The sequence below is a fragment of the Dichomitus squalens genome (genome assembly GCF_000275845.1).
Source record: "Dichomitus squalens LYAD-421 SS1 unplaced genomic scaffold DICSQscaffold_2, whole genome shotgun sequence".
NCBI classification, from domain to species: Eukaryota; Fungi; Basidiomycota; class Agaricomycetes; order Polyporales; family Polyporaceae; genus Dichomitus; species Dichomitus squalens.
In genome coordinates this window covers 1652730-1665184 of record NW_006766884.1, presented here as the reverse complement: position 1 = coordinate 1665184, position 12455 = coordinate 1652730, and the positions used below count along the sequence as shown (strand labels likewise).

Below are 12455 nucleotides of genomic sequence, written 5' to 3'. Positions count from 1 at the left end.
TTTGTGAACAAGAGACCACGATAAAGAGGGATGAGGATGTTATTGACATGCAAACTGAGAGACCTTGGAGAACACCAGCAAGGGTCGCCGGATCGCCGACCTAAAGTGACCAGGCACGAACACCGAGGCCCAGATCGGTCGCTATAGACGACGCCTGGACGCGTGCTCGATCGGCCCCGATATCACGCAGAGCGCATCAAGAGGCGCATCAACCGCGCCCTCCGTGCGGGTCCGAGGCCGATCGCATACTTACCCCGGAGACCCCGTCTCGGCCTGCGCTCCACGGTGGCAGTTCGCCACGGCGGCCGTCGGCGTACTTCGGAGAAAGTCTAATGTGCTAAATAACTTCTCGGGGCCTACACAAATTGCAAACAAGTCGGGAAGCGGCGCATGCGAGCGGTTCGCGGAGCGTGCACGTCAAGGGAGGGGGACAGCGGTACAACGTAGGTGTTACGTTTCAGTTTTAGTCAGTGCGGGGAGTAGTAGGTGCGACAGTAGGATGCGAACGGGATATAGCGAGACATATGGACATAGGGCTACAATACACACTACATGCGGCGAGGTGATATCGGCAGGCGCACGACAGAATACCATACTTACATACTACACGGAATTGACGGGTTAAGCCAAAGCATGAGCCGGCAAGCGGGATGGAGAAATGAGGGTGGTAACGCTCGGAAACCGGGAGCATGGCGAAGTAGAAGTAGAACGAACAGATGCGAGCCGAGATGCGAGCCGAGGAGATGAGAGCCCGTCCAACTACGAAGAGTACTCGTCACGTACGGTAATCTATACGGTACCAGGCAGGTAGAACGATACGATACCCATAAACCATAGTCCCCCAACGAAGACTGCACGAGCGGGACTCATGCGCCTACTTGGGTAGCGGAAGGCTGCTGACCGTCCAGGGGACCGTCGAGCGCAAGGTCGGCCCGCGGCTCTTGTGAGTGATGCTGATGGTGCTGCGCTTGACGCACAGGCGAGCCAACCGCCGACGGCAGAGGAGACATCCACAGCCGCGGTGTGATAAACCCGCTCCCACCAGCACCATACACGAACCCGCCGCTCAAGCTCTCGACGGAGTTCGACGAGCCTACACGTCGCGTTAGCACACCGCCCATCACGCCACCAACAGCATAAAATGCCAACGTACCTGGCACAAGCACGCTGTCCCAGAACTCCGACGTCAGGATGCTCTCCATCGACAACATGCTCATGTCGATCCCCGCCGACGTCGGGGCCATCGTAGGTGGGAACGTCGAGATGTCCACGACGGGCCCCATCTCCCCGGTATACGCATAGTTCTCCAGGGCATCGCCCGAGAGCGTGGTGACGTGCCCGTTAGCGTGCCCATTGGCATGGGCATGCTGTGCGGCAAAGGACGAGCCAGACGACAGCTGCGGATCTGCGTGCGCCAGGTCCCCGTCTGCCTGCTGCCCGTCCTGGTTGCCCGAGCCGTCCGTGCGCGAGTTGATGAGCGCGCGAAGGAAGCAGCTGTATAGCGCCGGCGTGTGCATGGGACCGACCGCCACTCTGTCGAACGTGTTCGCGATGTCTGTCACGATAGCAATGGTCTTCTGCTCGTGATCCAAGAACGCTTGGAACTCGGGTCGGATGAGCTGTAAGGGCACAAGTTTCATATAAGCTGGTCCGAAGGCACACGATCATCGCGCGGGGAATGAACGCACCTTGAGCAAGCTGAGCACCGCGTAGGAGCCCATGACATAAGTCGAGTCCGGGGCGTACTTGAGGTAGCCCATAGGGCCCATCTCGTCGCGAAGAATGGTAGCGCAGCTCACAGCCGAGGAGTGGCAGCGCGCGAAAAAGTGCCCGATGTCGACCGCGGAGCGCTCGAGGGCGTTTTGGAGGCCGAAGGCGTTGATGGTGAGCATGGCGTAATGGAAGTAGAAGTTGGCAATCAACATTCGGTACTGAATGGTGTACTCGTTCTCGCCTGTCGACGCATTCAGCGAAGCCGAAGACTACGTTAGACACATTCCCGAAATAGGCATAGACATGGCGCGATTGGGCACGTACCAGCAATCTTACCCAAAGTGACCCATTCGTGATGCCAGGCGAGCAGTTGAGTCTCCATCGTTTTGATGACGAGCAGGAAATCGCAGTCGGTCTGCAGACCAGACGAGTTCGCGGTACCCGAGTACAGAAGGTCCAAGCTGCGCGTCAAGATGCGCTGTAGGTCCTGCACAGCGCCCAGACATGTCAGCGTCTGAGTTGTGGGTCCACGATCGACGCAGTCCTCACCGCGTAGCCAGCCAGGGCGCTATCAGACGATATCGAACCCGGAGAGCGAGCCCATTGGAGTGCGTTGCGAATCATGTAGCTACCGAGCGCAACAACGTCCGAGCGCGACGAAGTGGGTGTGGCCAGTCACAACAATCAGGGAAGTACAAGGAAGCAAACGTCCTGTCAGCACCCATACAATGGCGAAAAGCTGCCGAATTGCACGCACTCTTCTTTGATTGAATATGGCTTGCCCATCTGCGCACTAAACGAGCGGTCCAGGCAGAAGCAGATGATCCATGTGCGTTCGCGATTGCGTACCTCGCGGTCGCGCGCACGCCTTTCTGCCGTGTCGGGACTCGTAGCCGCCGAACGGCGATGCAGGTTCAGGTCGGTAGCCATCCTGCAAGTTTAGAAGCGCGATGATGTCAGCGGCCGTATGTGGGGAAAACAGAACGAATCGAGTATGCGGCGTGCGTCCTACCCCGCATGTACGGCAATCGCCCAACAAGGGACACAGATCGTCGGTGCCCTCATTTTGGCTTCGAGGGAGCCACCTCGAAGCCAAGACAGAGCCCGACGCCAAGGAGCGGGCGAAGGAAGGAAGGACGTACCTGATAGCCATGCCGAGGAGCATCCATGTTTGGTCTTGCTCGTACCGTTGCACAGGGCCACAACCCCAAAGCACATTGATGAGGTACGCCTGCACGATCTCGACGGATTTGTATCCGCGGGCCGGCACCTGGAACGCGAGCTTCCTCGCGAGCTCCGAAAGCTTTGTGTGGAGCTCAGGGCGGCCCTCGTAAAACCGAGATGCCGCCGCACAGACTACCGCGAACGCGTGAGTCAGCAAGGTACTCCAAATCGACCATATAGAGGACCTACTGGAAGTCAGGAGGAAGGGGGAACGCGAGCAAACCAATGACGGTGTGTGGAAGTCAGGGTCGAGGAAAGAGGCTTGTACCTATACCCGCGAATGAGTCGACCAGTGGTCTGGGAGCCAATGGTCGAAGCTTACATTCAGATGATCAAAGTAGCTATAATGTCCGAATTTCGATTGAATTGGCGCATGTCAGGAATGCCCACGTTCACGGGCGGACATTTGGTGGAGGAGAAAGCACGTACATTTTAAACAACGCAACGACCTCCTCCGTGCTGACAAAGCTCAACATCTCCGGCTGAATTTGTCGCTCGATATAAAGTCGCCGTAGTGGCAAGAGCGTCATAGGACCTGGACATCCCATGAGATCGGAGCTCCGTGACAGACCTAGCATAGAGACCGTGAACTTACCAGGCTTGAAGTAGACATCGCTGGCGACGCCGACCCTCTCGTTCGATGCATCTCCGGAGGCGGACTTGGAGGACGCCTGTGACCTTCGGTTGGCCAAGCTGGCCTCGGCAAGCAAGCCCAACGGGTTCAATGCATTGTCGGGAAGCGAATGCATCTTGGGCGACGTTGGAGGTCCACTGAAAGAGGAAGAAGCATGTTGATGTCGACGCTCGGGAGAAGGCGGAGGGGACGGCGAGTTGATCAGGGCCTGGGTATTCTGCGTCTGGAGGGACGGCGAGGGCGACCGAGAAAGAATCCCAGCGGCGAGCGTTGGATTGCCGAGAGAGCGGAGCACTGTGTCAAGGGTCCGCTCCATCTTGCGTAAAGAGCGCGTTAGGATCTCGTGCTTTCTGGGGCTACGAATAAGCGTTCATACATTGCAAGAAGCACAGGCGTGAACACTCACTTGGTGGAACGCTTCCCGCGGTTTGACTCCTCAAAGATACACTCATGGTTACCTGTCTGGCACCGTTTACAAGGGGGTCCATTCTCGGCCCCGACGCACTTCATCTTGAGTCGCCGGCACACAGTGCAAGCCCTTCAGGGGGTCTCAGGAGGGAGAGTGATGCGACGAACAGCAGACATACCTCGCTCCACGCGTTGGCTTGGCCTTAGTCTCGTCACCCTTCTCGGTGCTCGGGCTTTGTGCCTCGTCGTCGTTGTCCTGACGCGCCCTTTTGTTGTGACTGTCCATGCTGTTTGAAGAAGCGGGCCGCTTGCCGTTACCGTTGGAGGTGAGGGAGATGACGTCGTTAGGAGGCGTGCCCATAGTCTCGGAGCCATGTGAGGAGGGAGAGGAGAGGCTAGCGGACAAGTTGAGATGAGGGGGTGGCATGTGTTGGTGGGATTGCTGGTAGCCGTAATATTGGGGCGGGTAGAGGGCCAGCGAGGGGTCTATTGGAATAGGTGGCGAGGGGGGTTGCTGCTGCATCTGGCGTGCCAATGGGTGTTCGTGTGGATGGTGGAGGGTGATGGACTGGGAGGAGTAGGCGGGATGGTGGTGGTGATGGTGGGGGCTGTTGGGGTGCTGTGTCTGCGGGAGAAAGTAGTCGGAGTAAGCGAGAGGAGACATGACGGAAAGCGATAGAGGGAGGGGGAGTGCGGGAACTGACTTTGGAGGGAGGGCCTCGAAGGATATGGTATGCGAGCTAAAAGGAAGGTGCTTGTTTCTGGCCGAGTTTGTAGGGGTTTAGGCTCACGTGGAGGGAAGCCGAGTACGATGGAGGTATGTGGGAAGGCGAGAGACGGACGCAGATGGGAGACTTGCGAAAGACAGACAGGGTTTCTGGACGAAATGGAGTAATTCGATTCCAGGCTGTCGCGCCACGGTCAATCAGTCCGAGAACGCTCGATATACGCAGTCGCAGTATGGGAACTAGTCGCCGCCAGAGCGGGAGTGGGAATCGAGGAGCGGTGGATACGATCTGGGGGGTGGAGGACGAGGACGAGGACGACGAGGACGACGACTAGGGGCGCAGTCGCTGCTAGTCAGGCCGTCCAGTCACCCCCCACCCCCAACCCCGGACTCTCCCCACAGACGCCCGGCCAATCCCCCGTCCGATCGCCAATCTGGCCAATCACAGCCCGCCCTTCTGCCGCCACCTCGGCCCGATCGTGGGGTCGCCCCAGACCGCCGCTGAGCGCGGACGGACCAAGAGCCGGTCAGAGTTGCTCAAACATCGTCCTAGCACATCGTCCTAGCACATCGTCCTAGCAGCGTATGGCCGCGCCGTTGTATTCATTCCTGTCCGAGTATCCCGCGCTCTCTGGTCGCCCATGCGCAATGCATTCGCTCGGTCCCGCTTTGGGACACTGCCTTCGAATGTCGCCGTGGGACGAATGCCGCCGTGGGACGAGTGCTTTCTGCTCAGAAATGCCGCCAGGAACCGAACTCCGACCAATCGCATCTCGCGCTCTCCTCCCACCGCTTTGGGCTAAAGACGGCCCCCAGTCCAGGGCCTTCTCACCTGGATGTCTTTCTTTCCGCATCCGCAACGCAACACGCACATCGGGATCCCATCCCCCTCTCCTCCCCGTCCGCGACAATCTCTCTTCCCTGTTCACAGGCCAATCACCCATACTTTAGCATGCCTCCATCCACTTCTCCCCACTCTCGCTCCCACCGCTATCCCTAGTCCGTCGCTCCTTCTGTCAAACATGGCATTCCTATCTCCTTCTCTGCTCTCACCTTCCAACTCTCTGTTTTATCGCACATGTCGCAATCCTTGCAATCGCCACTCTCATCAGCTCTCGACGAGCCAACAAGAACGCAGCGTCTCCCTCTCCCGCGCCAGATAAGCGTGGCTCCGTCTGATAGACATGGGAAATTGCAGCAAAGCGCAACCCTCGACGACACGTAAATGTGACTCGCAAGACCAAGACGCCTCACGAGAAGGGCGATTTCGTCACCGCTCGTCCGCGTCTTGCCTTGCCGCAGATAATTGCAATGACAATCGGCCACTCCTATCTCGTATCTGTCTGTCGAGACGCTCCCGGTCTCTTGAACATCGAACCGGCCCTTGTTTGAGCACGTCGGGTCTATCCTCTCCCGTCGAGTTAATGTCCGATCTTGTTTGACCCCGTTGCACAGCCGCGCCCCACTCACAGCTCGACGTCGTCAAGCCCGATGGTCCTCCACACTTTGCCCAGCCCTGTCTGCATCGTCACGCGTCGCTCGCGCTTTCTAGGAAAGTGTACCACCACGCTCCTACTCGGACCCTTTAGCTACAACCCCAACCCTAGCCATAACGTCGTGTGGAAGCACGTCTCCGCAAGCACCAACAACTCGCACGTTCCCCTCCGTTCGCGACTTGCCGCATTACCGCCCCACCGGGCAGCCCGGACCAAACGTATCCCTAGACAGGTTTCGTGGACGGTACCACCCGACTTCTTTCGCCCTCTTCCACTGGCACTGTTCCCGACAGGGCGGCCCCCGCAGAAAGCAGCACTCCCCTGGTCAAAAATGGACGCCGTCGGCACGACGTTTTCGTCCTCCCAGGCTCCCACTGGCAAAGCACATTCGGCGCATCCAGGCACGTCATAGACCCGCCCGACTCCCACCGCCTATGTTCGTCCTCCACAGGCTCGACGACGTCGACGAAGCCCCCTCTATTTTCCGTCTGCCACTTCGCCTTCGACCGCGACTCGGAAGGTTACGCCCTGGCAGCGCTTCCCCGAGGCACCAAATTGCCGACGGCAAACGAGGCTTCCTCCCTGTTCCAGCCCCGCTACCCTCCGTACCTCTCTACGTCCACGACGTCCATGCACGCGTCATCGCTTCTTCACGCGCGGTTCCACATTCAAAGGTCCAGTTCTCACGGCGCACGTCGAACAGACCCCATCGGGCTTCTCCACGAGGCCTGGAATCTCTCCTGCAACGTTTGTGGCGGACGCCGACGGGTCTGCGTCCCAGGCTTCCACGCGTATTTTTCATTCAGCGGACGCGAACGTACTTCATTTCCGGTCGTCAGGACTGTGCCTTCGGTCCCGCCAAGCAAGCGCATGGTGACTTTAGTATGTCATGCGCGCGTTGTGGGGCAGGGCGGCGCCCCCATCGTTTCCTGCCCTCTTCTCTGGCGCCTTACGGAACCCACACGCTGAAAATGAGGCATCAGGGACGGGCGCGGTGGTTACATGATCCCAGAGGAGGGGGGCGTGGTACCGATAAAGCTTAACTGCGTGGTAATGCTCCGAACCTGCGATCCCAAAAGGCAGTCGGCTTGCCTCTAGCTGTCAATTATTCTCGTGTGCGGCAGGTCTGGCCGCTGAGTTTAGTTTTTCTGGAGCTATTTGCGGTACGCGGCGATCCGCGAGTGGCTTGGCCACTCTCTCTCTTCCTCCACCGCAGGGAGAAAGGGGCAGAAGTGTCGTAATTGCGGATAGAACTTCGTGAGGGTGTCCGCCATACAATTCTGTCTGCACGACGTCACCCTAACATACTCGGTGGACCGTGGATCATTTTCAGATGCGACGGTCTCGTCGGGACGCCAGCTGTATTCCCGCAAATGATACACGCCCTTGCGCCTCGCACAGTTGGCACTCCTGGTGAGATCATCTTCTGAGCTCGAAATATACGTTGACGTCTCTATCCTGGACCTGAGCCTTATTCGCTCGCAGCCGCTATTGTACTGCGATCTCCGCAGATAGACTCACAGGTGTCACGGCGGATACAGAAATGACTGTTATCGTACTTCGTAAGATGGTATGGAGACATTGACGCTAAGGGCTCGGATCGAACAGGAACGACAGAGGCGGCCGCTCGATGAGTAAATTGCAAGCTTTGCCGCTGAGGCGTGTAGGCAGCGATAATAGCTGACTCCTGCGCACAGAACCACAGAAGGCACTCCCGGCGCTTGGGAAGCACCGAACGGAGCACTTTACCGATGGTCGCGGGACCCTAGGGCGCTCGGCGACCCATTACTGCATTGTTTTGGCTTGGCGGACGCCTGCGGTGAGCATTTGGTATTGCGAAGGCCCGACCGACCGAGAGATGGCGCAGGCGAGCCAGGTACGTGCAATACGCGGGTCAGATGCTGCGCCGCATTCAAGTCCTGAGTACTCGGGCTGAACTGCGCTCTATCACGTCCCTTCCTAGGCTTCGACTTCTCAGTGCTTCTGCTCACGAAGCCTGGAGGTCGACGTCGGGGTCGGGGTCGGCGCGGAGCTGTCAGTCTCACTCAGTAAGACCAAGAGCCTCACTAATTCACCGCTCCAATTTCCCATGCTCGCCTGTCAGTGTATTGGTTCAGAGTCGGCAATGCGTTTGCATGCCCACCATTACTCATTGTCTTTGCATCAAGGAATTTCAGTGCCCGACGGGTGGTGACGTTGTAAGGATGTGCGTATTGTGACGATCTCACTACCATATGCAGGTCCAATATATCTCATAGAAACGTCAGCGTGCCGTGAGCTCTGACAAATGGCCACGCCACAACCGAAGCGAGCTCCCATCATGTTAGCAGCAGTCCACGAGAGAAAAAAAACGACAGTGACAGGTGCAGTTGAGGTCAGCATCCTCTCACCTGCCGGCGGGTAATGTGGTTTTCTCCATATGTGCATACGGAGCCTGGTAGTCGCGCGTGCAGTGCAGGCGAGATTTCTCCGACACGTATCGCGGATGAAGCGCGACGGGCGGGTCCGTTCAAGGTGCGGTGCACCGCCACGGTCGTTGTTACCTAACGAGCGTTCTAGGGGTGCGCTGCTACGTAAAGACTGGGGCTTCAACAGGCCCCGAGGCCGCTTGAGGACGAAGTGAGAGAATGTCAAATGTATGTGCTGGTGGATACGCGAGTCGCGTGCCTGATAATCATGCCCGATTTAGGTACGCGACTGCGGCGATGCGCCCACCAGTGCGAGAGGGAAGTTGCGCCTCAGGGACTCGAAGCCTAAACAGGAAGCGAACGGATCAACCGGGCCAGCAACGACAGCTCTCGTCGTATATCATACAACGATGCGCCACCAGGCTCATAACTGATTGACATCTCCGAGGCCATGAGTTGGATTCAGATGTCATGGTTTGAGGGTGGCAGCGACCGCCGGGCGGCGATTCTGTCAGAAGATGAACTAATCACCGCTCGAGACAGGTTCGCGAGCTTGCCATCATTGAATGAGTCTGAGCACTTGGTGAGACAGGCCGTTTGATCAGCTGGACGCAAAGTACGTACTGTATGTACACTGGTGGAGAGCAGACTTCAGCTCGGAGTTACTTCAGCTTCCTCTACTCACGCATTCCCTAATTACGGAAATGCCCGCAGGCTCCAAATCTTAGAAGAAAGAACTGTCAATTAGCCTCTAAATAGGAATGCGTATTTCCCAGAGAGTCCACGATGTACCAAAAGCTCTGTGTAGAGTGCGTCCTCGACGTGGAGCGGTAAGAGGGAACCACTCAATCTTGATTACCTTCCTAATCGGACAGAATGACCCAGGCGGCGGTGCCGGTCCGCCTCGACTAAAGCGTCCGAGGGTGCACAGCCGAGGAGATTGGAGGTCCATCTGATTTTCGACCCTTCGGCCCTGGTCTAAAGCTGTTTGCGTTCGCATGTCTCCGTCGACGAAGGTTCCGGATCCAGCATTCTCATTCTCATGTCAATATGATCGTGAGTAGCTCCATAGCGCCTGCCATTGTCGCGTACCAGTGCAGCACTAGTGAGTAAGTAGTGCTTTGGTTGCGGATTGACCGGCTAATAAAGTGGTACCCACGCTTACGAGCTGTTCGGATGGAGACAGGAACAGGGACCTGCCTACAGCATGATTCATACCATGGCGGGTGTCATATCCCTTCGTGGCAAGCCGCGGGAACTAGACAGGCTCTATCAGGGCATGCCCTTAATATGACAGGTCCTCTCCCAGAACCCCTCTCAACCAACGGCCCCGAACTTTACTATGTAGATTTTACCAGGGCCTTGCGGAGCTCATCATTGGCTGCTGATCTCCTGACATCAGAAAACATTGTCTCCAGCTCATACTTCTCGACCTCCCCATTGGACACCAGATCCTTACCTGGCATCTCCGTAGCTATCTTGCCGTAAGCTCGCTAAGGCTCTTCCCATCCGTCACCACGGCCTTTGCAGACGTGCACCTTACAATCGTTGTCTCTGTCTTCTAGTCCTTCACAACAAGTTACCTGCTGGAAGTTCCAGATAGTGGCCCAGTGACTCCATGAGCGCGCGCGCACCATATGCTCGCTCGGTCTTCGTCGAAAACGTGGGTCCTTCTTTCTCATGAACGCCTTTGCCATGTGGTCAGTGTTGACGCTTGCTTTGCGTGTTCTCTCTGCTACGAACAGGTTATGTTGCTCATCTTTCTCACCGCTGCTTGTCAAGAAACGCTGCAATCTGTCGACAGATGACGTCGACGACTGGCACACGATCCCGAACATCCGCTGACCTATCGCGCTTGGCATACTCTGATAGATCATTTCGCTTTTCCCTACAGATACTGGTATGGAGATGATAGCCAGAGGCTCTACGAACTTGGTTGCACGTCTGCACCTGGCAGATCGCATAAAGTCGCTATGTCCGTCGACATTGGTTGAAGCTCCTCATTGACGGCCGAAATGTGAATCGATCTATCTTTGTGCAGTTGCGATTTCAAGGATGTATCTAGCTCAAGGTTCCTTCAGGATTGCAGCGCCTCCATCTGTTCTCCCAGTCTCGGCGAGCCTCATACCGACCATCACAAGCCCGTGCCGAGTATGTGCTAGTCTGTCTTCGATCGTGTCGACCGTCTTCGACGATGTCCACGGGAACCTAACCGGCGATACACTGAGTGCGGACATCGTCGATCGTCTCTGGATACGGCAACCCCTTTTCCGGAATGGTACAGGAGCCGGACCTAGGATACTATCGTGAGTAGAACGGAACCTCCGATACAGATACCTCTCGGGTACGTTGAGATTGACAAAGCATTATCCCAAGGGGAAAGAGGTCATTCGGCTTATGGTAAGTTCCACGAGTCGCTGCCCGAGAGCACCGAGGCGCACACACCATTGCAGATGTGATAGGTACGGCTTACTTTGTCGCTTGCCCTAGACAGATATCGTTCCTAGGTCGAATATATCCACGCCACGTACCCAGCAAGACATCAATAACCTTGCGTGGACAAGCTCGCCTGTGCAAACACACTCTAGGGTGGCGGTATCGTGCGACGTCACATTCTGGTCGTCTTTGTGTGCCTCGATAGCTCCGCAGGACGCTCGCTAAGTCCTGAGATTAGAGTTCGGCGGTCACTGTCAGTGCGCGAGACCCTTCTATCTTGACCGTCTGACATAGACACAGGTCTTCCCGAACATCTCGAAAACCATTCCTCAGCGGACTCCGTCGCCCTTCTTCCAATCTTCTTCGATGGCCATTCAGTTCATCCAACCACCATCGGCCGACCAGCAGCCAACCAGACACAAGCTACTCGGATCACAAGTGCTGACTGGGCTTAGCGCAAGATCATGGCTCCAATCGAAACGTACAACGAGGTCGCGATATGGAGTAGAATCCCTCGTTAGGCCGCCCGAGGTCCCACACAGGTGCCATGCCCGCATGGCTACCGAGCATCAGTCCAAGCGCACCACGACATCGCACCCTCAACTTACTCTGTGAGATACTGCGATAGTACAGCGCCACCCCGAAGGAATGCGAGGCGGTGTGCCCTGCGCGCTTCCTTTGTTCCTTGTGTGACTGCGCTCTCAGGCCCGCCGCTCCTGTCTGAGAAAGGCTGGGGGACACGCCGATGTTGTCACTTTTATCCTCTCCATTGGGAGAATGTGCTATTTAAGACCGGATCGTGCGTGCGATGCTGATTACCAGATCTGTGCGTGGCAAGAATAGGCTCTTACTCTAATGGGACATAATTAGTCATACTAGGGAATTAAGTGTAGTGAATTCCATATGCTGACTTCGCAGTGGTGGTGGTGGTGGTATGCCTTTGATTGTTTAGTTCTATCACTGCGAAAGCTTCGTGTATCTTGAGCGAGCGTGCCGTAAACGCCGATGCCAAGGTGTGATCTCAATTCAGAGTCCGTCTAATCCTGACATTAACGGTGAAGTGTGGGGATCCACGGAAGGTGCGGAGAGGCGAATGTTGAACTGGAGTTTGGAGCGAAGTAGTGTACAGTTAGCATGACGTTCGCAGCGGGTCCACCTACAGCTACGGTTCAGGAGGTGCCTTGCCCTGGGTGTTTAAGCACTGGTGCTCTGCGCTAAATATTGACGATTAGCACGTGCAAAGCGTCTGAGTATTGCGCGAGTATGTCGTGTGCGTAATCGAATGACGGGACCGCAAAGGTTATCATGCGGGCCGAAGGGAATAATTCTGAGGTACGCGTCAAGTCGAACCCCTTTTTCGGGTGCTGAGTATCGTTGTAGGTGACGCGGACGGCTCAAATTCGTGCTTG

At 56.6% G+C, this 12455-nt stretch overlaps 2 protein-coding genes across 2 annotated transcripts; one reads left to right on the top strand and one right to left on the bottom strand.

Annotated features, from left to right (window-relative positions):
- Positions 1-31: 31 nt before the first annotated feature.
- Positions 32-4395, bottom strand: DICSQDRAFT_132330 (uncharacterized protein). Its single transcript, XM_007361398.1, has 13 exons — positions 4159-4395; positions 3978-4109; positions 3533-3921; positions 3367-3472; positions 3260-3278; positions 3127-3205; positions 2856-3069; positions 2471-2644; positions 2263-2341; positions 2038-2200; positions 1689-1954; positions 1154-1619; positions 32-1093 (listed from the first exon to the last, which is right to left on the bottom strand). Exons 1-13 carry the CDS (start codon positions 4338-4340, stop codon positions 867-869), a joined length of 2496 nt encoding a protein of 831 aa, XP_007361460.1. The 5' UTR covers positions 4341-4395; the 3' UTR covers positions 32-866.
- Positions 4396-5638: 1243 nt separating this feature from the next.
- Positions 5639-6619, top strand: DICSQDRAFT_152180 (uncharacterized protein). Its single transcript, XM_007361397.1, has one exon. It carries the CDS (start codon positions 6198-6200, stop codon positions 6612-6614), a length of 417 nt encoding a protein of 138 aa, XP_007361459.1. The 5' UTR covers positions 5639-6197; the 3' UTR covers positions 6615-6619.
- Positions 6620-12455: the final 5836 nt, after the last annotated feature.

What these genes read in the sequence shown, in the direction of transcription:
- DICSQDRAFT_132330 (XM_007361398.1), bottom strand. Translation starts at nt 4,340, where the DNA reads ATGGGCACGCCTCCTAACGACGTCATCTCCCTCACCTCCAACGGTAAC. An exon ending in CGGTGCTCAGCTTGCTCAAG is followed by an intron (nt 1,620 to 1,688) that starts GTGCGTTCATTC and finishes GTGCCCTTACAG; the next exon opens with CTCATCCGACCCGAGTTCCA. An exon ending in GGACAGCGTGCTTGTGCCAG is followed by an intron (nt 1,094 to 1,153) that starts GTACGTTGGCAT and finishes CGCGACGTGTAG; the next exon opens with GCTCGTCGAACTCCGTCGAG.
- DICSQDRAFT_152180 (XM_007361397.1), top strand. Translation starts at nt 6,198, where the DNA reads ATGGTCCTCCACACTTTGCCCAGCCCTGTCTGCATCGTCACGCGTCGC.